A 24,326-nucleotide genomic window follows, 5' to 3' on the forward strand; every position below is an offset into this window, starting at 1 on the left:
GCAGAAACAGGCAGTGGGAGATGCTCAATGCACTGCCATGCCGAGCAGATGCTCCACAGACACCACATTACTATTATTCAGATTAAGAGAGCGTTATAATCACATGTAGAAAATAGACTAAAATAGGTCTGACTGAGAGAAACTCCCGCCGGGCTATATAAGGGCCGACTCCTGCTGAAAGAATGAACTGGTTCTCAACCGCAATGATAGGATGACACAGTCCCACTGCCTGACCACGGTGAGGTTGAATGAGCAGATTCAATGGGTTTCTCCAGGGTCACATGGGTTGGGTCCAGGCAGGAGGTACTTAGAGGTTATAGGATTCAGGTGGTCTATGATTGGTATGGGGAGGGTGGAGGGGGTAGAGAGACAGATCTCTCTTGATTCAGACATTGACAAAATTGCAATTTGCCACTAAATAAGATGAATGATGCGGCTGGTTGAGTGACTGGCTGATTGAACAGGTGGAGGCTGTAGGGAAATGGATTTGCCTGGTCCCATCATTGCCTTAGTGGGAAGGGGCAGGTGTACAGTGGAGATGGGGTGTTGGGGTGTGATGCCTGGCCATCTGGAAACTCATTGCAGTAGCTAGATGGGATAGATGTTGTGGATATGTTGGTCCAAAATTACCCTCATAGGGAGACAAAACATATTTATTAGAGATCAAACAGGACAACTTTAGTGACAGTTTGATTACTGTATTTGACATGTAAAATCATTGTGTTTTTCTCAAACTACTCGTAAAGTATTCCCAAATAAATATTCTGGAAAGGACATTATAATGTAACACAAGTTAACCAATGGGACCCGTATCAAATATCCTGATAGCCTGATTGTCAATATATCACAACAAATGGCATGTTTTGGGAAAGCAGCCATATGCTATTACTGTCTAATAATATGGGAAGTTTTGCACTGTAAGATATTTCAGTGCCAGATTAGACAGCCATGTAGAGCTTATAACATGTGAGGGATGACAAAGAATGTGACCCTCTCAAATGACAGCTATTGGTGGTGGCTCATAACATGTGGTGTCAGCGAACAACAATACTGTTCCCCATTACAGAACATGAAGCAGCAAGTCAGCGTTGACATTATTCTGACCACGTTTTGAAGTAGTACAGAAATCAATGTTGTCACCTTGCTAGCTGCTCACCCTCTATTCGAAGACTCAGGACATTGGATACCCCAGATTTGATGGGAAAATAACACAAAAATGAATTGGCTGCTTGTTGTTTCTCATCTTCTTATCATTCTGGCAGGTAAAGCATATTCTAACCATGCCTGTTGGCTTACTGACTGTTCTTCTGTCGACTGTAACATACCTTTGCCAGGATATTTTAGGTGGTAATCTATCCTAAACCAATATTTGAATATCTTACAAATCTAATTCATTCATGGGATATGTACATCAGATAATTTCTCATTGATTCTTGGTCATGCTTTTCCTTTAGTTAACTATAAGATTTCAAATCTTACTTGATGTATATCTTAGCTAAACTAGTGTCTGCTGGATATGCTGGAATAGTTTAAAAGGCATCCCGCATTAGGCTCTGATGATTGACAGGGGCATGTGTGCTCTATCTGTGTTTGACTCCACAAGTCGATTGTTTCGTGAAATACACTGTATATTTGTAGCCAATTTTCATAGATTTACCATTTTGAATGTCTCAAAATGTCTTTCAAGCTCTCGGGGTATGTTCTTGCGCAAAATAGGTTTCATTTCAAGGGCAGGTAGGAAAATGAAATGGGATACTGCTCCGGCATGGGTCAAATATGTAGCGGAAATAGCGGGTGTCACGTCTTGAAACACTATCTGTATTGACAGAGCTCTCATCTCCATCACCTCCAGCATCCCACGATGATAGTATACCACTGGTCTGTAACAATGTATGATTCAAAGTAATTAAGGAAGGAAGGAATGAGGGAAGCCCTTTAATAATAAATATACTATTTGCACTTACATGAACCATTGTCTTCTGATGCTGTAAACCCCAAACTGTACCATGCGAGCCATACACCAAGCTGTCTCTGTGTTCCTTGCAGGTTCTGCCTGGGGCTCTGATGATGAGACCCGTCTGGTGAAAACCCTGTTCACTGGCTACAACAAGGTGGTGCGTCCTGTCGCTCACTTCAAGGACCCAGTGGTGGTTACAGTTGGCCTGCAGCTCATTCAACTCATCAGTGTGGTAAGAAAGATATCACACCATCCCATATCAATCAATATTTATCATGCAATTCACATCACTGTCAAACACTATGTAGAAACTAAAATCAATTCTCTTTCTCTGCAGGATGAGGTCAACCAGATTGTTAACAGCAATGTTCGACTGAAACAGGTTTGTTTCTGCCATTTCCTGTATCAACATGGCAATATAAATATGAGATTAAAGTATTTTTCTGTCTGGCTATTTTGTAAGAGAGTAATGATAAGGACGGTGTAAGTATGGATAATTAATAGAAGGAATTCCAGAATTATTTCTGAAGATACAGTAAACAATCCCTGTAAACCGTTGATTTATATACATTTTAAAGAAACTGTAACAAAACATTATCTGGAAAAAGGCCATGTTGAAATGATCCCATCTTTGTCAATTTCATCTGAATCAGACTTCATTTCAGGAACTTCAAATAGTCTATCTGAAATGTTCTTTGTATGCTCTTTGTACCTTGTACTGTCATTTTACAGCAATGGAAGGATGTGAACTTACAATGGAATCCTGAGGATTATGGTGGAATCAAAAAGATAAGAGTGCCCTCCACTGACATTTGGCGCCCTGACCTCGTTCTCTATAACAAGTAAGATTCAGGCCATATTTGCATCAAATGTCTTCTTTTTTTTACCATTCTCTCACTGTGATAAAATGTCACCAGACAGACAGACTGGATGTCATGATGCTTCCCATCTTTCCCTGTGCATAGTGGGTAAGAGCTCACATAGCATCGGGCTAAATCTGGCTTCTATATCACAGGTTCCCCCCACACCATATGCCTACGTCTGACACACTGCTGTTTCTCCCTGACAACCAGCTCCTATGCTACAGCAACCTGTACCAGTCTCAGCTCTGGTTGGTTGGCCTGTGTGGATGCTGTGATGGCAGGGCCATGCCAAGCCCCAGGCAGGGACGTCCCTCTGTGTTAACATTATCTCCCGTGCTGATGCCCGTGTTTGTGTGTGCCCACAGTGCTGATGGTGACTTTGCCATCGTTCACGAGACCAAAGTGCTGCTGGAGCACACTGGCATGATCACGTGGAACCCCCCTGCCATCTTCAAGAGCTACTGTGAGATCATTGTGCTGCACTTCCCCTTCGACCTGCAGAACTGCAGCATGAAGCTGGGTACCTGGACCTATGATGGCAACTTGGTTGTCGTCAATCCCGTAATAATCATCTTCACTATTTTAGAGACTATTAGAGATATTTCTCTAATTGATAAACTGCGTATCTCCTGTGATACAGCTGTGTATACACATACAGCCCAGTGCCGATTTGACATATTGTTCTAAGTCCCATTACAAAACACCCCACGTCCTAAAACCTTCCAATAAGGTTGTGCCGTTTCTGGTCAGTTGCTTCCTTATTACATTTTTATTACCTGTCTCCACCAGGACAGCGACCGTCCTGACCTGAGTAACTTCATGGAGAGTGGAGAGTGGGTGATGAAGGACTACCGCAGCTGGAAACACTGGGTGTACTATGCCTGCTGCCCAGACACGCCCTACTTGGACATCACCTACCACTTCCTGATGCTGCGGCTGCCCCTCTACTTCATCGTCAACGTCATCATCCCTTGCATGCTCTTCTCATTCCTCACTGGCCTCGTCTTCTATCTGCCCACTGACTCTGGTTGGTATTGCATCACTTCAATCATTTCAGTTCTAAATCCCTTTTATTTTTCAAGTGGCTGAAGATTAACTGAAATATATGTTGTCATCATAGCAGCGACATTGATCGTTTATGTTGTGGTCGTGCAGTACCTGTATCAGCTGGTACAACTACACCCTTGTCCTCCTAACTGTCTCTTGGCTTCAGAAGTTCTAGTAGCTACATTAGCTGTAACAGTGATGTGTCTCGGCTAGCATCTGGCCCTGTTCCCAGTGTTGAGGCCTGCCTCATTACCCAGAGACCCTGTGTGCTGCCATGTCTGTGAGCAGGCCTTTCCTTTAATGTTTAATTACATCTCTGGCTGCCTAACTCTGATAGGGCTGCTGCTACAGTATGATACTGTGGAGGGGCTGAGATGCAAAATGGAAGTCCTCTTGGTTTACTGATTTGACTGAACAGCAAAAACAACACATAGTTCACATTCTACTGTAGAATCTCTGTAAATACGTTTTGGACACACACCCCAGCAGACGTGTGAGGAATAGCAGGAAATTGGCTTCTGGCTGTAAAGGTGTTCAACTAAAAATAACACATACTAGGAATTATATTGTGTCTGTTTGCTTACCTGAGGTTGTTTGTGTGTAAGCCTATGTGTAAGGAAGGCTACATGGGATGGGACAAATTAAACAACTAATTTCTTTCCTCCTGCTTGTAGCTATGGTATAGGCAATATTGTTCAGGCTCCAACTCACAGTTCATTTGTTAAAAGCAGAATTCCTACCCATCTAGTGGAGGACTGAAAGAGAGGTTGGAGGAGTTCAATTGGACCAAGCCTATAAGAGTTGTGACAGAGGCTACTCCTCCCTGTGGTCAGAATGAGTTAGTGCCCTAAAGGGTGTGATGCCACTGACAGTCTCTCACTATCAGTCTCTCTCTGAAGCTGCAGTGTGCAGCGATGCAGAAGATCAATTATCATAATGATCACTTCACTCACTTCACACCCTCTTGTAATTAATCTGAGAGAAGGGGACCAACCAGAGGGGGGATTAGCTCCCCAAGTCCTGAGACCAAATGACTATTTATTGATTTTTTTTTTTTCATTTTTCAATTAAATTGTAACGGGTGTCACAGTTGAGTTGCACTGGAGCAATGCTGTGACTGTAGAATTTGCTTTACCCATTCTTACCTCGTTATTAACTGCTCTCACAGTGTTCAACAACAGTTAGATGTTATGAAGCTCAGTTGTCTCCCGATGAGCATGTGTTCAGTCTGTCATGAGCCTGGGTTCTCCACTGAGCTGTTAAAAGCTGTCTGCGTGCTGTATGAATGACTGATTTAGTATGCAACAATTATAATTGTGAAAATGATAACCTTATGTCCCAACGGAACATAGTTTGCATTCATTGCAAGCTCCAATTGTGCCTTTCTTCATAGATGAATGCTTCTGTATGCGTTTGCTTTTGCAGACCTGAGTTTTGTGAACATGTGTGTCCTCAGGTGAGAAGATGACTCTGAGTATCTCTGTCCTGCTGTCTCTGACTGTGTTCCTGCTGGTCATCGTTGAGCTCATCCCCTCCACATCCAGTGCTGTGCCGCTCATCGGGAAGTACATGCTCTTCACCATGGTTTTCGTCATTGCCTCCATCATCATCACTGTCATCGTCATCAACACCCACCACCGTTCCCCCAGCACTCACACCATGTCCCCCTGGGTTCGCAAGGTGGGAACAGCTGGTACATTTCTAACTATTCGTTTTTGAAATCTAAAAAACATATGAAGGGTCTTAGAGTTAAGTTAAATGTCTGCACTCGCTACTGTAAGTCGCCCTGGATCAGAGCGTCTGCTAAATGACTCAAATGTAAATGTTAAGTTTGAATAGCATGGTGCTTTGTTAACAATAACATTTGGGTTCATTTGCAATTTAAATGACATGACACAGCCAAAGGATGACTTGTGCATTCCGATTTGTGAATCTTATGAGTGTATGAGAGTTTAGAAATGTATCTATTTTTAAGCATACAGTATTCACAAATTGTTCATGAAACAACATGGTAGATACATTGGTATCAAGTCTTCATAATAGTACCAACAAAAAAAGTGCCCTCCCCAGTACTGCCATCTAGTGACAGAATATAGATGACTGAAGTTGTTTACTGTATAACTGTATAGTTGACTGTATTTTCTGATTTGACCATGATATTGTTAAATTGAGGAGCCAGAGAAGTGTCTGAATTTGGCACATTTGAGGTATTTTACCTGTCTCAGTATAACTTCTGTTCTTATTTTTTCTTCGCAGATTTTCATTGACACCATTCCCAACCTCATGTTTTTCTCAACAATGAAACGTCCTGCAAAGGAGAAACAGGATAAAAACATCTATGGTGCTGACTTTGACATCTCAGACATCTCAGGCAAGCCCACCCCTACTGCAATCACCTACCAGTCCCCCATCACCAAGAACCCCGACGTACGCAGTGCTATTGAGGGGGTGAAGTACATCGCTGAGACCATGAAATCTGATGAGGAGTCTAACAGTGTAAGACTCTGGAGTTAATTTCCATCCTTCCCACAGATTTCTCCTTAAAGTATCCGTTTACATGTTTCTAATTGCTCTCCTCTTTTCCCCAGGCCGCTGAAGAGTGGAAGTTTGTGGCCATGGTGCTGGATCACATTCTGCTGTGTGTGTTCATGGGGGTGTGTATCATTGGCACACTGGGGGTGTTTGCAGGCCGTCTCATTGAGCTGAGCATGACGCCCTAGAGGTCTGCGGTGTGTCATGTATAGTGCCAGACGTTTTAATTGACCTGACCAGGAAAAACTCTGGGCCTAAGTGACTCTAAAAGTCAAATATTGCTGTGTGAAGACTTGCTTGCTGCTGTTTTTGCCCCTCCTGTTAACAGTATAAACATGAATTATTATTGGGTGGTTTGCAATTTGTCACACCCTGATCTATTTCACCTGTCTTTGTGATTGTCTCCACCCCCTCCAGGTGTCGTCCATCTTCCCCATTATCCCCTGTTCTCCGTTTGTCTGTTGCCAGTTTGTTTTCTTTTGTCAAGCTCACCAGCAGTTTTCCTTCTGCTCCTGTCGCTGGATTGTTCCTGTTTCCTAGTTGACCATTCTGTCTGCCCCTGACCCTGCCTGCTGTCCTGTATCTTTGCCCCACCTATCTGGATTACTCACCTCTGCCGGCCCTTGACCTGCCTTTTGCATGCCCCTGTTCTATTAATAAACTGTTGTTACTTTGTCTGGGTCTTACCTGAAACATACAATTAGCTCAGATTGCTGGGTGCATGCATGTTTATCCATATTTTCACTAATGTGTGTTAATTTTTGAGCAGTTGAGCCACATTCTAATCAAGTTTATTGTAATCAAGGTATTTGTTCTAGTTCCTCAATGCATTTTTTAATAATTTCATGAATCTATAATTCAGTATTTAATAAAGTCCATACTTGACCCCGGTAGTCAATTTTCTATATCTGTATACTAAGTTGGATTTTGTGCATACTTTGGATAAAAGAAACATCCTTATTGACAAGTGAAAGAACAATCAACGCTAGTGAAAATGCAATAGCATCTCAACAGTACTGCTGCATGTGGAACGTTGAGGTCTGAATACTACAAAAGACTGAATTTTGACCACGTGATAGGCCCATGTGTAACATTCGGCTAAATCGTTTCCCCCGGTTCCCCCATGTAGTCTAATGTGATTGGTGAAGTAGTTTGCTGTCAGAACAAGAAGGAAATTGCGGGGTGTTGAGACATAGAGAGAGATATACCCGTAAGTTGTCTTGTATTTTTTTTACAGTCACTTGTCAACGGGTCTAAATAGCACCCCGTATATTTGCATTTGGCAAACTAGCGTGTCATGTTTTCACCTATTTATAAATAGCGCACGTACTAACTGGCTAGAGTTAGATGAATTGGCTAGCTAGCTAACGTTAGGTTATTTAGTTAGCCAACCCTCTCGAACTCCATGCCTTGATTATCTGTAGGTACTGATAGCTAGCTAAGTTGTCTTTTTAAAGAATGGCGCTCTAGTTTTCATCAAGCTAGTAGCGATGCTAGCCATTTAATTTATTTTTTATTTTTTTTACCGTACATACATTAGCTCAGATTGCTGGGTGCATGCATGTTTATCCATGTTTTCACGAACGTGTATTATAGAACAGTTGATATGTATTTTTTTTTTAAATGTGTAAGTGATACGTTGTATCTAGCATTTTACGTTGTGAGAATGATACATCGCTACAAAGTAGCTACTGAAATAGACTGTTTACGAGTTTATGCTTAACGTTGACGTTACATCTAGAAACCCCGGTAAATGGTGGTTATACCTTGGCGTCAGGACTCAACTTCGTGAGTCTGTTGGGACATTCAGTGGGCTGAAAGGTTCACCTATGTAACTACCATGTATAAATGGTTCAAATCGAAATCTAATAAAATGTTGTTTGTCACATGTGCCGAATACAACAGTGCTTACTAAGTTACGAGCCCTTTTCCAACGATGCAGTTTTAGAGACACCAAATTGAAATTGTATTTTTACTGTTCTCCAAGTATTTTAGATTTTCAGTAACTGGTAGTGACACCAGCAACCTCATCAGCGTGGCCAGGCATGAGAGCTGATATCTGAGGATTTAAACCACCAGCGCCACAATGGAGGTCCCTGCCATCATTAACAACCTCAACCTTTCAAATGGGGACTTGGATCCCTTGGACACCCCTCCCACCATGTCCATTGACAAGCTCTTCCCAGCACTCCTGGAGTGCTTTGGGATCATCTTGTGTGGCTATATTGCTGGTCGAGCGAACATCATCACATCCACACAGGCCAAAGGATTGGGGAACTTTGTGTCCAAGTTTGCCCTCCCAGCATTGCTCTTTAAGAACATGGTACTCTTGGACTTTGGGAATGTCATCTGGCCATTTTTGTGGAGTATTCTCATCGCCAAGGTGTCTGTGTTTTTCATTGTGTGTGTGATTACACTACTGGTTGCCAGTCCTGACACTCGCTTCAGCAAAGCTGGCCTATTCTCCATCTTTGCTACTCAAAGCAATGACTTTGCTTTGGGATACCCGATTGGTGAGTCTTTCCATCCGTTCAGTTTCAGTCCTTTTTTAAAATTGATAGTCTCCTGGCAGAACCTCAGAACAAAGGACATATGTCTTTATGTCATACTTTAAAATCTTGTTGGTTTGTGACAAAAAGTTTGATTCACTCTGCTCTCCTCCCTATAAGGGAATTTCCTGAACTGTACCTTTCTTCACAGTTGAGGCCTTGTACAAGAACACACACCCAGAGTATCTACAGTACATTTACCTGGTAGCACCAGTGTCCCTCATGCTTCTCAACCCCATTGGGTTTGCCTTCTGTGAGATCCAGAAGTGGAGGGATCAGAGAGCCCGACAGCAGAGCAAACTCCAGATAGTGGGTGTGGTCATCCTGCAGGTTCTGAAGAACCCCATGGTCTTCATGGTGGTTATTGGCATTATCTTCCACTTCATCCTGGATCAGAAGATCCCTGCTTTCATGGAGCAGTTTGTGGACGGCCTGGCCAACTCTTTTGGAGGAGCAGCTCTGTTCTACTTGGGCCTCTCCATGGTGGGCCAGTTGGGGAAGCTCACCAGGTCCACGGTTGTAGCCCTTATCCTGCTCATCACAGCAAAACTGTGAGTGTTTACAGGGATTTATGATGGATTGTTTTGAGTTTAAGAATGTTAAGTTAGATTATTACACATGTAGGCTTCTATTATTTAATATTCATAATAGCCTACAGTTCATACACATTCATACTGCACTTAAAAACACGCTGTAGACATAGTGTCAGGACATGAGACCACATCTCCTTGTAATTAAGTGTTATGTGTTCTGTGTACTGTTATTGACTCAGAGCTAACTGTGGATTCGTATTGGTCTGCTACACACCAGGCAACCTTGGCACATGACTACCATTTTTGTTTTGTGTAATACAAGCATTCTTGAATACTGGCACCCATCCACGTTTCAGTATTTTTGACCTTGAAACCTTTTATTTATTCTCATGCAATCTTGAAGGGGGAATCTGCATTTCAAGCGGAAACCCCACCACTGTTTTGGTAAAGGGCTGAGGGCTGTCTAGACTGTCTCAAAATGGGCAGCCTACAGAGAACAAGAGAAAATAAACCGTCCTAAATGAAAAGCTACTCTCTGTGTGTTTTACAAGCATCGTGATGTCTTGGAAGACGTTAAACTGAGGCAACATTATAGGAGGAAGTAAGCCTCAAGTCCATGACAATGGAGTAGGCTAAAGCACAAACAGATATGGGACCAGGCTACGAGACAGACCCTTGAAAATATAGTCTCTTCCTTCTTACCTGATGATTCCTTGTGAATGAATCAGGCATTTATCTTGTAACATTTTGAGACCGCAACATTACAATGAAACCTTAACAATGTGTTTGATCTTCTGGAGGCTGGTGATGCCGTTGATCTGTCGAGAGACTGTGGAGCTGCTGGACGCTGACAACACCAGCTTTAGTCTCGAACACTCCAGTCTCTCCAACTATGCCTTCCTCTATGGAGTCTTCCCTAGTGCCCCCAGTGTGGCCATCTATGCTGCTCACTATAACATGGAGCTACAAGTTGTAAGTCATCTACTCTCTCCTATATGGATAGAAGTGTATGTCATATGAAGACATGGACAGTGTCACATTTTTCTTGTGAATTGTTTTCTAACAGGTTACCTCAGGGATGGTAATAAGCACGTTTCTCTCAGCTCCCATTATGTATGTTTCTGCTTGGTTGCTGACAATACCATGGATGGACCCTAAGCCATTGATGGATTCTCTGCAGAATGTCAGCTTTAATGCCAGCATCATCAGCTTAGTTGCACTGGTGAGTTTTCCCCCTGCCTCCCATCATTATCAAAGAACTATCATTGACTGTAATCTTTACTTTTCAACTGGCTTTGTGCTGGTTATTTTGTTTCAGGCAGGGTGGTCGGACTTCAGCAAATTATAACCTACAAGCAGGTGTTGACTGTACTAAAGCTTCTTTTCACATTATCTCATTCATATTGTGTTATTTGGGGGCAGTTGGGGGGGACAGTAATTATCAGGTGATACTGTTAGATGATACTGTCTAGACTAGGCTACGTTGATTCAGTCTATGAACAGTAGGGGTGGAGACATGACTTGCAACCAGGCAGTTCAAAGTCATCAGCAGGATGTCTCTGTCTGGTGCCAATGATATGATACTTGAGGCTTACTTCCTCCTATAATGTTGCCCCAGTTTAACTTCAAGGCAACACGGCGCTAGTAAAACACAGGGCAGCTTTTCATTTAGGACAGTTTATTTTCTCTTGTTTTCTCTAGGCTGCCCAGTTTTTGACAGTCTAGACTGGTCATATGACCTTTCTTATAACCTGCGATGTAGTTTCACTGAATGTTACTGCTCTCGAATGCATGTGGTGTTTTATTGGGACCTGAGATGATGAAATTGCCATTGCAGTTTACATAAGTATGCTATCCTTTTCTGTATGGTATGTGTAGACAAGCATATCTAATGCTGAGATCTCTTTGTTACAGGCTTGGACAGTTACTGTCATGTTCCTGAGTAAGAAATTTAAGAGACTACCTCACATGTTCACCGTCAACCTGTTCTTGGCACAGGCAAGGCTTGCCTTTTGAATATCTGTTAGTTTTCACAAAACATCCATCCTATATGCATATTGTATCAGTATGTCCATTGAGTAATGTTGTACATATCATATTGTCCATAGTACCAAGCCGAATTAGCAATATCACTGTCTAAATGTCGCTTTAGGATTGCTTGCTGCTGTCTATTGACGTTTTGCCTCTCCGTGCGTCCAGATTCTAGCTTGTGTTAGTATGATCATGTGGAACTTTGTCGTGAGACAAGACTGCTTCATTGGACATGTGTTGACATTCACACTGTTGTACGGCTCACTGTACAGTACTTATGTATGGCCAGGTATGTCTGTCACACACACAACTGTCAACATTTTATAATACCACCCTTTTCTCTTATAGTATGATTTTGTGTTGGTATGTTAACATACTGTGATTTTTTTTGTTTAATGTGAATGGTGCAGTGTTTAGCAATGATTCTCTCACCATAGAGTCCATGTTGCTTTGTTTTAGGTCTGATAGCACTTTCCCTTGTGTTGATGAAGAGAGGTGGTGAGCTGAAGGTTGCACCAGGCTTCCTGGTGATTGCAGGCTGGGGGTAAGTCATGAGCTTTCCATTGAATTATTGGAAACCAAGGACCTTTTTTGTTGAATCTGCTGCTCAAACACAGTTCGTATGTGATGTCAACAGAGTCCCAGCCCTTGTGGCAGCAGTGCTCCTCGTAACTGGGGAGAGGATGCCCGACACCATAGATTCGGCTTTCTTTTATGGAAGACCGCAGGTGAGACCGACTGTGGAAAGAAGACGGCACCTCTCATAGAACCATGACCTCATCATCCTGACCTTCTCTTTGTGTCTTCTGCAGATCATCTGCACCTCCGTTGTGCTTGCCTTCAGCATAGTGCTGGGCGGGTGCTCTTTGGTAGGCCTCCGTCGAGGCACGTGGGACTCAATGTACCATGTCCTGGAGAGAGACTCTATGCTAGGCACTATTGAGGATCTGAGGCTCCCGACTGGCCCAGATATCCGTGACATGTTTGAGCCAGCCGGAACTGGAAGCATCAACATAGGTATATGTTAGCTGGATTTATGTCATGTGTATATAATACTAGTTAAGTATATGATACGGATGACATTTTTTCTTATGGGGTATTGTGTGTAGATTGAGGAGGAACATTTTTATTTAATCAATTTTAGAGTGAGGTTGTAACGTAACAAAATGTGGGAAAAGGAAGGGGTCTGAATACTTTCCGAATGCACTGTAAATACAAAAGTATGTGGACACCCCTTCAAATTAGAAGATTTGGCTATTTCATCCACACCTGTTGCTGACAGGTGTATAAAATCGAGCACACCGCCATGCAATCTCCATAGACAAACATTGGCAGTAGAATGGCCTTACTGAAGAGCTCGGTGACTTTCAACGTGGCATTGTTATAGGATGCCACCTTTCCAACAAGTCTGTTAGTCAAATTTCTGCCCTGCTAGAGCTGCTCCGGTCAACTGTAAGTGCTGTTATTATGAAGTGGAAACGTCTAGGAGCAACAACGGCTCAGCAGCGAAGGGGTAGGCCACACAAGCTCACAGATCGGGACCGCCGAGTGCTGAAGCGCTTGGCGCATAAAAATCGTCTGTCCTCGGTTGCAACACTCACTACCGAGTTCCAAACTGCCTCTGGAAGTAACGTCAGCACAAGAACTGTTCGTCGGGAGCTTCATGAAATGGGTTTCCGTGGCCAAGCTGCTGCACACAAGTCTATGATCACCATGCGCAATGCCAAGTGTCGGCTGGAGTGATGTAAATCTCGCCACCATTGGACTCTGGATCAGTGGAAATACTTTCTCTGGAGTGATTAATCACACTTCGCCATCTGGCAGTCCGACAGATGAATCTGGGTTTGCGGATGCCAGGAGAACACTACAATAGTGCCAGCTTGAAAGTTTGGTGGAGGAATAATGGTCTGGGGCTGTTATTCATGGTTCGGGCAAGGCCCCTTAGTTCCAGTGAAGGGAAATCTTAACGCTACAGCATACAATGACATTCTAGACGATTCTGTGCTTCCAACTTTGTGGCAACAGTTTGGGGATGGCCCTTTCCTGTTTCAGTATGACAATGCTTCCGTGTGCACAGAGCGAGGTCCATACAGAAATTATTTGTTGTGATTGGTGTGGAAGAACTTGAATGGCCTGCACAGAGCCCTGACCTCAACCCCATCGAACACCTTTGGGATGAATTGGAACAACGATTGAGAGCCAGGCCTAATCGCCCAACAGCAGTGCCTGACCTCACTAATGCTCTTGTGGCTGAATGGAAGCAAGTCCCCGCAGCAATGTGGCGGCTTGTGGGGCGGCAGGTAGCATAGTGGTTAGAGCGTTGGGCCAGTAACCGAAAGGTTGCTGAATCGAATCCTCGAGCTGACAAGGTACAAATCTGTCGTTCTGCCCCTGAACAAGGCAGTTACCCGGTAGGCCGTCACTGTAAATAAGAACAAATTCTTAACTGACTTGCCTAGTTAAATAAAGGTTAAATAATTTAAAAAATGTTCCAACATCTAGTGGAAAGCCTTCTCCGAAGAGTGGAGGCTGTTACAGCAGCAAAGGGGGCACCAACTCCATGATTTTGGAATGAGTTGTTTGACGAGCAGGTGTCCACATACTTTTGGTAATGCAGTGTATCAGTCATCACCCTGTGGGTCACTAACAGTGTGTCTGCTCTGTGGTCTCCTTCAGGTCCATGTGAGACTGGCTGTGAGTCGCCAGGCTGTCTACTGGCCCAGGAGGAGCAGCAGGTGGCTGACAGACAGGTGGCCCGCCATGTGCTCTTATGCCTGCTACTGATCGTCAGCCTACTAGCTGTGAGTGACTGACTCACTATTACAGAATGACGCTGAGACTGTTACTAAACCCTATTGTAATTTACTGACCTCTAATTTTCTTTACTGTAATGTGCTGTCCAATTTTGTGAAACAGAGGTCTTTGATTGGTTTAGATTTGGACTGACAAAATGTCAACTACTTTTTGACGTCCATGGACATCCGGTGTCCGTCTGTGCTCAGTGGTTGAGGACGCTGGTTACAGTAAATGGAAAGCGAGGGGCCTCGTGGATGGTTGTCAGTAAGAGCCGGGAGAGGTGACATTAACCCAATGAGTCCCACCTCCATGCCGACACGATTTGGACTTCTAACCCCTTTTTAAACATTGGGGGTTTGAACTACCAACTTCTTGGTTGTACAATTTGGATTCATCCATTAATCTGTGACTTAAAAAAAAATAATGTAGATTCCGAATGGTTTCAGATAGCTTTTAAGAAATGTGTATCTATGAAAAGCTGAGGCTCTCACACACACACACACACATATTTTACTCTATAACACTCAAGCTACACAAGAGTTGTCAGAAGGTATGGGGTTCTTCTAGAAGATCATAGAAAATCCAAGGACAGTGTCTGTAATACTGTAATAAGTTCACATAGTTGCTGTCACAAACTCCAATCTCCACACAGTTGTCACTGACTAGTTTGATATTCATTTCCCACTAAACAAACAAACAATAAATTCATTTTTTATCAGGTTTTTGCTTTGCCGGACCTTTTAATGTAACTTTTTTTTAACCTTTATTTAACTAGGCAAGTCGGTTAACAAATTCTTATTTACAATGACGGCCTAACCTGGACAACGCTGGGCCAATTGTGCTCCGCCATATGATACGCTGGGTGGGAGAGAGGGAAGGGTTGTTCAGACTGTTTTCATAATTATCAGCTGAACAGTATGCCAGTGGAAGGGAGGGCAGCAACAGGATCCCCAACTGTGGTTTGTGACTACTATCATTTCCCATTTTAGCTCATTTAATTGCAGTCACTCTGTTACTGATTTGTTTTTTTCAGTCATTCTATTTTGGATTTCATAACAGAATCACATGTTTAAATCCCATAAATCATTCACAAAATTGTTATCAGTAAAAACACTATAATTGGTAGGTTTACCTTTTACTTATTACTTCAGTGAATTTTCATTATCCTCCCTCATATGAGAGAGAGATTTGAATATATCTTAAAGATATGTTGTTGTTTTTTAATGCAAAATGAGAAGACACTAGGCAATATTTCACAAAATTAAATGTTGATATTAGTTGGTAAGGGTCTTAAAGGGATAGTTCACCCAAATTCCAAAATAACATATTGGTTTCCTTACCCTGTACGCACTAAGCAGTCTATGGGCAAGCTATGACATCAATCCCTGCATTGGTTTAGTTTCCCTGGCACTGTTTCCACATTCTAACGTTTTAGCATTTGTGGCACAAATCCATTCAAGTCATGGGACCGATATTAGCATTTTTTTGCACATGTTCAGAACATCAATAAGTGACTGTTAAGGTTCACAATTTTTAGATACTTTCGGGTGATTTGCACATAATGCGTGAAAAATGTAATATCGGTACCATGACTTGTATGTGATTAGTGCCACGTGGAAACAGTACCAGGGCAACTTAACCAAAGCATGGATTGCTTTCATACCTTGTCCATAGACTGCTTACAGGGTAAGGAAACTAATGTGTACATTTGGGTAAACTTTCCTGTTCACTTCAACATTGTTTTGATGTTTTTCTAATACCTTTTTTAAGGTTTGACCAGAAATCAAAGCCTTCGCTTATTCCTAATTTTAGGATGAATGATTGGAAAATGTATATGCCTTCATTTCTCAAGAATATCCTCTTAGCTTTCATTTTGACACCAAATTTGTGGTGCTCCTATGAACTTCACATGTTGGCGCTCATGGGTCCTTTTACATGGAAATGGCCTTGTGCGACAGAGCCTGTATGTTGAGTTTTTTTTACGGCTGTCCGTCCTGTCCTTCAATTTTGGGCAAGTGTGACAATCCCTGTTTCAATCTCTCTCCCCTGTTCTAGAACCTGTCCAGCTGTCTGTGGTGGCTCTTTAGTCGAGTTCCTGGGAGACTTTACTTAGAGCTGCAGTTCTTCTGTGCTGTGGTCAACTATGGACAGGTACCATACATATAGGTCTCCATAGACACATTGGGATTTGGAGCAACCGGATTTACTCAACGGTGGTGGTGTTTACATATGTGTTTTGCTGTTCTCAGGGCTTCATCTCGTTCGGGCTTTTTGGGCTGGACAAACATTTGATAATACTGCCATTTAAAAAGAAGTAAGAGGCTCACTGACATGCATTTCATATGATCGAGTAGTGAGCTGTGTATTGAATAAGAAGCCTTGCTTTTTTTGGACCTGTGCCCAGGATATCCTGTCTGTGGCATAGAAGGAAGCCAGAGGAGCAGCCTCAACTGGTTATATCTGATGACATCATGATGACCTGCACTCAGTTCATCAGATACCACAAAGAGCAGTGTGTCCGGGACATTGTCCAGCAGAAGAGGTGAGGGGTCAATTAGTCAACTTACAGGGCTGCTCTGCTCAGGGATTCAATAGACCCTCTGCTTTTACTGTGCACCCGCTGTGTATTTCCTAAAACGGCTCACAGTATATATGAAACCTCCCTTTATTATGCAGTAATTCGCAACTTTGCTTACGATTGGACTGTCTGACACAGTTTGTGTAACAACTGCATTATACCCATTGATCATCCCTAATATGAATACATTTTTTTGCATGGGTTGTGTTGAGCACTTCTCTCTTGCGTTTGTTTCAGTATGCCATCCTAGCTATAGTTCCGATAGAAAGTATTCACACCCCTTTACTTTTCCCACATTTTGTTTTGTTACAGCCTGAATGTAAAATGGATTATATTGAGTGTTGGTTTTTTTGTCACTGGCCTACAACCAAGACCCCATTAATGTCAAGGTTGAATTTTAGTATTACTTTTTTTTTAATGTCTTGAGTCAATAAGTATTCAACCCTTTTTATGAAAAGCCTAAATAAGTTCAGCAGTGAACATCTGCTTAACAAGTTACATAAGTTGCATGGACTAACTCTGTGTGCAATAAGTGTTTAACATGATTTTTAAATGACTACCTCATCGCTGTACCCCACACATACATACAATTATTAAGGTCCCTGTCGAGCAGTGAATTTCAAACACAAAGACCAGGAAGGTTTTCCAATGCCCTGCAAAGATGGGCACCTATTGGTAAATGTTTATATTTATTTTTAAAGCAGACATTGAATATCCCTTTGAGCATGGTCAACTACAAAGATACAGGCGTCCTTCCTAACTCAGTTGCCGGAGAGGAAGAAAACCGCTAAGCAATTTTACCATGAGGCCAATGTTGACTTTAAAACAGTTAGTTTAAAACCTCTTGGAACTCCCCATCCCGGATCCGGGATCGTGACTAAAGCCTCAGGCTCATTAGCATAACGCAACGTTAACGATTTCTGAAAATCGCAAATAAAATGAAAATAATGCGTCTGCTCTCAAGCTTAGCCTTTTCTTAACAACACTGTCATCTCAGATTTTCAAAATATGCTTTTGAACCATAGAAATTGACTAATTTGTGTAAGAGTATGCAAAGCTAGCATAGCATTTTGAGTAGCATTTAGCACGCAACATTTTCACAAAAACCAGATAACCAAATAAATAAAATCATTTACCTTTGAAGAGCTTCTGATGTTTTCAATGAGGAGACTCTCAGTTACATACCAAATGCGCAGTTTTTCCTGAAAGCGTCTGTGTGTAGGAGAAATCGTTCCGTTTTCTACATTGCGTCTGGCTACCGAAACGAACCGAAAATTCAGTCACCTACAACGTAAAACTTTTTCCGGATTAACTACATAATATCGACCGAAACATGGCAAACGTTGTTTGGAATCAATCCTCAAGGTTTTTTTTCACATATCTCTTCATTGATATGCAGTTCGTGGAAGCTTGCTTTCCTCTCTGTATCCCATGGAAAAATACTGGCAGCTGTCTTTTGCGCACCAATTTCGGCGCAGGACACCGGGCGGACACCTGGTAAATGTGGTCTCTTATGGTCAATCTTCCAATGATCTGCCTACAAATACGTCACAATGCTGCAGACACCTTGGGGAAACGACAGAAAGGGCAGGCTCATTCCTCTCGCATTCACAGCCATATAAGGAGACAATGGAAAACAGAACCTCAAAAATCCTGCTCATTTCCTGGATGCCGTCTCATCTTGGTTTTGCCTGAAGCTCACGTTCTAGGGCACGCACAGAAAATATCTTGGTAGTTCTGGACACGTCAGAGTGTTTTCTTTCGAAAGCTATCAATTATATGCATAGTCGAGCATCTTTTTGTGACAAAATATCTTGTTTAAAACGGGAACGTTTTTCATCCAAAAATGAAATAGCTCCCCCAGAGCATCAACAGGTTAATGGCTTTGACAGGAGAACTGAGGATGGATTAACAACATTGTAGTTACTCAACAATATTAACCTAATTGACAGAGTGAAAAGAAGGAAGCCTGTACAGAATAAAAAATATTCAAAAACATGCATCCTGTTTGCAACAAGGCACTAAAGTAATACTGCAAAAAAATGTGGCAAAGCAATTCACTTTTTGTCCTGAATACAAAGTGTTATGTCAAAGTGCAATACAACAGATTGCTTAGTACCATTCTCCATATTTTCAAGCATAGTGGTGGCTGCATCATGTTAGGAATTTGCTTGTAATCAATCATTAGGGACTCTGTATTTTTTTCAGGATAAAAAAACAAACTGAATGGCACTAAGCACAGGCAAAATCCTAGAGGAAAAACTGTTTGTCTGCTTTCCACCAGACACTGGGACATGAATTAATCTTTCAGCAGGACAATAGCCCAAAACACAAGGCCAAATCTATGCTGGAGTTACTTACCAAGAAGACGGTGAATGTGGCAGTTTTTACATAAATTTGCTTGAAAATAAATGGCAAGACATGCAAATGGTTGTCTAGGGGGTTTAATACTTATCTAATCAAGATAGTGTTTTGTTTTACAAATTCCACTTTGACATTTTAGTATTTTGTGTCGATCTTGACAGAAAATAACAATCAATTTGAATCCCATTTTAATACAACAAAGTGTGAAAACGGGTGTGTGAATACTTTCTGAAGGCACTCTATCTCTCTCTCTCTCATTCCTCTTGGACCTGTCAGCTGTGGGGAGTGCCTAACTGGCCCGTTGGTGAATCCTTCCTCTGACACACAGGTGTGGGGAGAGGACAGTGGCGGACACTTTTCTTGGCAGTGAGCTGGTAGAGTGGCTGTTGCAGGTGGGTCTGTCACAGGACCGAGGAGAGGCGCTGCTCTATGGGATCCGGCTGCAGCAGGGTGGGGTGCTCCAGCACATCACCCAGGAGTATGGCTTCAAAGATGACAACCTGCACTACTGCTTCACAGCATAAGGTGGGCCCTGGTTAGGCCCAGTCTCTGTTTTCGAGAGGCACAAGATGAAAAAGAGATCAGCTATCTACCAGACCTGAATCTAGGTCGCTACCTACATAGCACTAGCAGTATTGGTTGACTTGAAGAGTCTGTAGATTTTTATTTTTATTTTTTTTAATACTTTTGTTTTGCACATTGAAATATGCATCATAACAAGCACTGAGCACTTGTTAGTTTTCTTTTAAACTGCCTATTTTTTTGTGGGGGTTTTGTATGGTACTGTATGCATAATGAGATTTAAGTTGTCAAAGAGGCAGGGGTAATAATGATCAGCTCAAATTACTGATGTCAAATATCTTGCATTATCGTCTCAAGTTATACAGACCAGCTTGTATCCCCTTGATGACACTCCTATACCATAAGGCTCAGATTTTTATATATTTAGTTTGGATGACAAGAATGGTATTTGTCAGGTATTGAAAATGCAAGTCTGCAATGGGCATCTCGAGTGGTGCAGAGTTCCAATGCACTGCATCACAGTGCTAGAGGCGTCACTACAGACCCGGGTTCGATCCCGGGCTCTATCATAACCGGCTGTGATCGGGAGTCCCATAGGGTGGCGCACAATTGGCCCAGCGTTGTCCGGGTTAGGGGAGGGTTTGGCCGGGGGGGCTTTACAAGTAGGCCGTCATTATAAATAATTTGTTCTTCACTGACTTGTCTAGTTAAATAAAAAAATAAAATGCATGTTGCTGTGTATTCTAAATACACTTCATTTGGCCATAATTTATAACTTAAAATAGATATGGCAGATAGATCTATTTTTAATATATTTGAATAATGTAGACAGAATGGTGTCATTTTATGGATGCAGAATTTTATTGTTTGAATTCTCTGTCCGTTAGTACATTGTTAGTCACACGCGATATCTCGGACACCATTGGGTGATTTTGACGAAACTTGGATGGATGATGTATCTTGCTATAGAGACCTGACATTTAAAAAATTACACTAATTGGCCCAAAGGGGGCGCTGTAATGATCAACTGAGAACTTTGAACAAGCATATCTCCTGTCCCATAATTTTGTACATGCAGTGCCTTCAGAAAGTATTCAGACCCCTTGATTTTTTTCCTCCCCACATTTTGTTAAGTTACAGCCTTATTCTAAAATGAATTAAATAAAACAATTTCCTCAGCAATCTACACACAGTACCCCATAATGACGAAGCGAAAACAGTTTTATTTATTTTTTATTTTATGTATTAAAATTAAACATAAATACCTTATTTACATAAGTATTTAGACCCTCTGCTATCAGATTCGAAATTGAGCTCAGATGCATCCTGTTTCCATTGTTCATCCTTGAGATGCTTCTACAACTTGATCGGAGTCCACCTGTGGTAAATTCAATTGATTGGACATGATTTGGAAATACACACCTGTCTATATAAGGTCCCACAGTTGACAGTGCATGTCAGAGCCAAAACCAAGTCATGAGATTGAAGGAATTGTCCATAGAGCTCCAAGGCAGGATTGTGTCGAGGCACAGATCTGGGGAAGAGTACCAAAAAATGTATGCAGCATTGAAGGTCCCTAAGAACACCTCCATTCTTAAATGGAAAAGTTTGGAACTACAAAGGCACTTCCTATAGCTGGCCGTCCGGCCAAACTGAGCGATGGGGGAAAAGGGCCTTGGTCAGGGAGGTGACCAAGAACTCGATGGTCACTCTGACAGAGCTCCAGAGTTCCTCTGTAGAGATGGGAGAACCTTCCAGAAGGACAACCGTCTCTGCAGCACTCCAATCAGGCCTTAATGGTAGAGTGGCCAGACGGAAGCCACTCCTCAGTAAAAGGCACATGACAGACCGCTTGGAGTTTGCCAAAAGGCACCGGAAGGACTCTCAGACCATGAGAAACAAGATTCTCTGGTCTGATGAAACCATGATTGAACTATTTAGCCTGAATGCCAAGCGTCACATCTGGAAGAAACCTGCCATCATCCCTACTGTGAAGCATGGTGGTGGCAGCATCATGCTGTGGGGATGTTTTCAGTGGCAGGGACTGGGAGACTAGTCAGGATTGAGGCAAAGATGAACGGAGCAAAGTACAGAGATCCTTGATGAAAACCTGCTCCAGGACCACAGACTGGGGTGAAGGTTCACCTTCCAACAGGACAAAGACCCTAAGCACACAGCCAAGACAATGCAGGAGTGGCTTTGGGACAAGTCTCTGAATGTCCTTGAGTGGCCCAGCCAGAGCTCCAACTTGAACCAGATCGAACATCTCTGGAGAGACCTGAAAATAGCTGTACTGCAACGCTCCCCATCCAACCTGACAGAGCTTGAGAGGAACTGCAGAGAAGAATGGGAGAAACTCTCCAAATACAGGTGTGCCAAGCTTGTAGTGTCATACCCAAAAATACTTTAGGCTGTCATCGCTGCCATAGGTGCTTCAACAAAGTATTGAGTAAAGGGTCTAAATACTTATGTAAATTATATTTAAGGTTTTTTATTTTTAATAAGTTAGCAAACATTTCTAAACAGCTTTTTCTTTGTCGTGGGGTATTGACTGTAGATTGATTTGAGGTGGAAATAACTATTTCATAAATTTTAGAATAAGGCTGTAACATAACAAAATGTGGATAAAGTCAAGGGGTCTGAATACTTTCTGAAAGCACTGTTGTATATGCAGCCCCTCATGAGCAACATGTTTCCCATAAGGACCTAAACTCAGCAAAAAAAGAAACGTCCTCTCACTGTCAACTGTGTTTTATTTTCAGCAAACTTAACGTGTAAATATTTGTATGAACATAACAAGATTCAAAAACTGAGACATAAAATGAAAAGGTTCCAGACATTTGACTAACAGAAATGGAATAATGTGCTCAATGGGATTGATTGCCTGCAATGACAACATGATGCTATGACGGACCCTCCACCTCCAAATCGATCCCGCTCCAGAGTGCAGGCCTCGCTGTAACGCTCATTCCTTCGATGATAAACGCGAATCCGACCATCACCCCTGGTGAGACAAAACCGCGACTCGTCAGTGAAGAGCACTTTTTGCCAGTCCTGTCTGGTCCAGCTACGTTGTTGCTGGCGATGTCTGGTGAGGACCTGCCTTACAACAGGCCTACAAGCCCTCAATTCAGCCTATTGCGGACAGTCTGAGCACTGATGGAGCGATTGTGCATTCCTGGTGTAACTCGGGCAGTTGCTGCCATCCTGTACGTGTCTTGCAGGTGTGATGTTCGACTGTAACGATCCTGTGCATGTGTTGTTACACAGGGTCTGCCACCTCGAGGATGATCAGCTGTCTGTTCTGTTTCCATGTAGAGCTGTCTTAGGTGTCTCACAGTACAGACATTGCAATTTATTGCCCTGGCCACATCTGCAGTCCTCATGCCTCCTTGCAGCATGCCTAAGGCACATTCGCGCAGATGTGCAGGGACCCTGGGCATCTTTATTTTGGTGTTTTTCAGAGTCAGTAGAAAGGCCTCTTTAGTGTCCTAAGTGTTCATAACTGTGACCTTAATTGCCTACCGTCTGTAAGCTGTTAGTGTCTTAATGACCGTTCCACAGGTGCATGTTCATTAATTGTTTATGGTTCATTGAACAAGCATGGGAAACAGTGTTTAAACCCTTTACAATGAACATCTGTGAAGTTATTTGGATTTTTACGAATTATCTTTGAAAGACCGGGCCTGAAAAAGGGACATTTTATTTTTTTGCTGAGTTTATAAGCTCCGCCCATTCAATATTTTTTTAAATTTCTGCATCATTCATGGGGGACAACATGTTTACTGATGCCTTGTTAACTTATTTTAATGATTCGTGGCTAAAAAATATATATTTTTTTTAAATACACAACTATAATTCCCATTTGTTTTGGTTTTAGGTTTGTGGAAAGAGCGTACAATACAGACTGTGCCAGATGAAATGCAATATTCTTTATTATTGGAGTTATTTTGGAGTCATTTTACTTTTTCCTTAATGGGATTGTGCTTATTACTGTTGCTAATAAGGTAATTGAGCCATGTATTCACCTTGTTTGGCATTATGAATGTTTGAATGTTTTTCATGTCACTTGACTAAAAGAGAATGTACGGTATCATGCACTTTGAAGCTAACTAATGCTGCATGTTCTTCTATGATTCCCAGACTGTTGTTTTAAACAAAATAAACTGCTGTATTGTACCTCTGGCTTATGCGATTCCTTTTATACTGGGTTTAAACAGAACTGATGGATACATGTTGTGGTAAAGTGCGGGTGTGGCTCTTCCTGCAGGGCCTTACAGGGTGGAACAGGATGCCTGAAGACAATATGACAATGAAAAGATGTCCTGTCTTTTTACTTCAAATAAACCTATACAAATCACTCAGTAAACTGCTCAGTGGTAAAACAAGGCCAACCTCTTGCCTCCACTACTAATGTTTCGTATACTAAGTGTATTATTTTGCATAGTGGGACATGCAGGAGTTGGTCTTGAAACAACCATTGGCCATTTTAGATATGAAAGACCGATCTTAATTTTACTGTAAACCAGAGATGACAATTATTATTTTTTTATG

At 42.2% G+C, this 24,326-nt stretch overlaps 2 protein-coding genes across 3 annotated transcripts; both read left to right on the plus strand.

The window, feature by feature from the left end:
• Positions 1–1,216: 1,216 nt before the first annotated feature.
• LOC135521173 (acetylcholine receptor subunit alpha-like) lies at positions 1,217–6,587 on the plus strand. The gene is made up of 9 exons (XM_064947105.1): positions 1,217–1,262; positions 2,047–2,189; positions 2,295–2,339; positions 2,690–2,799; positions 3,186–3,381; positions 3,610–3,847; positions 5,324–5,547; positions 6,124–6,363; positions 6,456–6,587. The coding sequence occupies exons 1-9, from the start codon at positions 1,217–1,219 to the stop codon at positions 6,585–6,587; spliced, it is 1,374 nt and encodes a 457-aa protein (XP_064803177.1).
• Positions 6,588–7,550: 963 nt separating this feature from the next.
• LOC135519510 (lysosomal cholesterol signaling protein-like) lies at positions 7,551–23,951 on the plus strand. 2 transcript variants are annotated; one of them, XM_064944740.1, is made up of 15 exons: positions 7,551–7,609; positions 8,387–8,912; positions 9,100–9,499; positions 10,282–10,453; positions 10,548–10,703; positions 11,396–11,479; positions 11,681–11,801; positions 11,972–12,056; positions 12,150–12,240; positions 12,325–12,529; positions 14,189–14,313; positions 16,364–16,459; positions 16,558–16,622; positions 16,713–16,850; positions 19,579–23,951. In XM_064944740.1, exons 2-15 carry the CDS (start codon positions 8,486–8,488, stop codon positions 19,772–19,774), a joined length of 2,361 nt encoding a protein of 786 aa, XP_064800812.1. In that variant the 5' UTR covers positions 7,551–7,609; positions 8,387–8,485; the 3' UTR covers positions 19,775–23,951. The 2 variants fall into 2 exon arrangements, with proteins under 2 accessions (XP_064800812.1, XP_064800813.1); XM_064944741.1 differs by having other exon boundaries at positions 19,527–19,620.
• The last annotated feature ends 375 nt before the right edge of the window (positions 23,952–24,326 follow it).

This window comes from Oncorhynchus masou, chromosome 29 (genome assembly GCF_036934945.1).
Source record: "Oncorhynchus masou masou isolate Uvic2021 chromosome 29, UVic_Omas_1.1, whole genome shotgun sequence".
Taxonomy (NCBI): Eukaryota; Metazoa; Chordata; class Actinopteri; order Salmoniformes; family Salmonidae; genus Oncorhynchus; species Oncorhynchus masou.

Excerpts from the sequence above, each read along its gene's own strand:
- LOC135521173 (XM_064947105.1), top strand. The coding sequence starts at position 1,217 with ATGAATTGGCTGCTTGTTGTTTCTCATCTTCTTATCATTCTGGCAG. Across the intron at positions 2,190-2,294 it reads TCATTCAACTCATCAGTGTG|GATGAGGTCAACCAGATTGT; the intron begins GTAAGAAAGATA and ends CTTTCTCTGCAG. Across the intron at positions 3,848-5,323 it reads CTATCTGCCCACTGACTCTG|GTGAGAAGATGACTCTGAGT; the intron begins GTTGGTATTGCA and ends GTGTGTCCTCAG.
- LOC135519510 (XM_064944740.1), top strand. The coding sequence starts at position 8,486 with ATGGAGGTCCCTGCCATCATTAACAACCTCAACCTTTCAAATGGGGAC. Across the intron at positions 11,480-11,680 it reads TCAACCTGTTCTTGGCACAG|ATTCTAGCTTGTGTTAGTAT; the intron begins GCAAGGCTTGCC and ends CCGTGCGTCCAG. Across the intron at positions 12,530-14,188 it reads AACTGGAAGCATCAACATAG|GTCCATGTGAGACTGGCTGT; the intron begins GTATATGTTAGC and ends GGTCTCCTTCAG.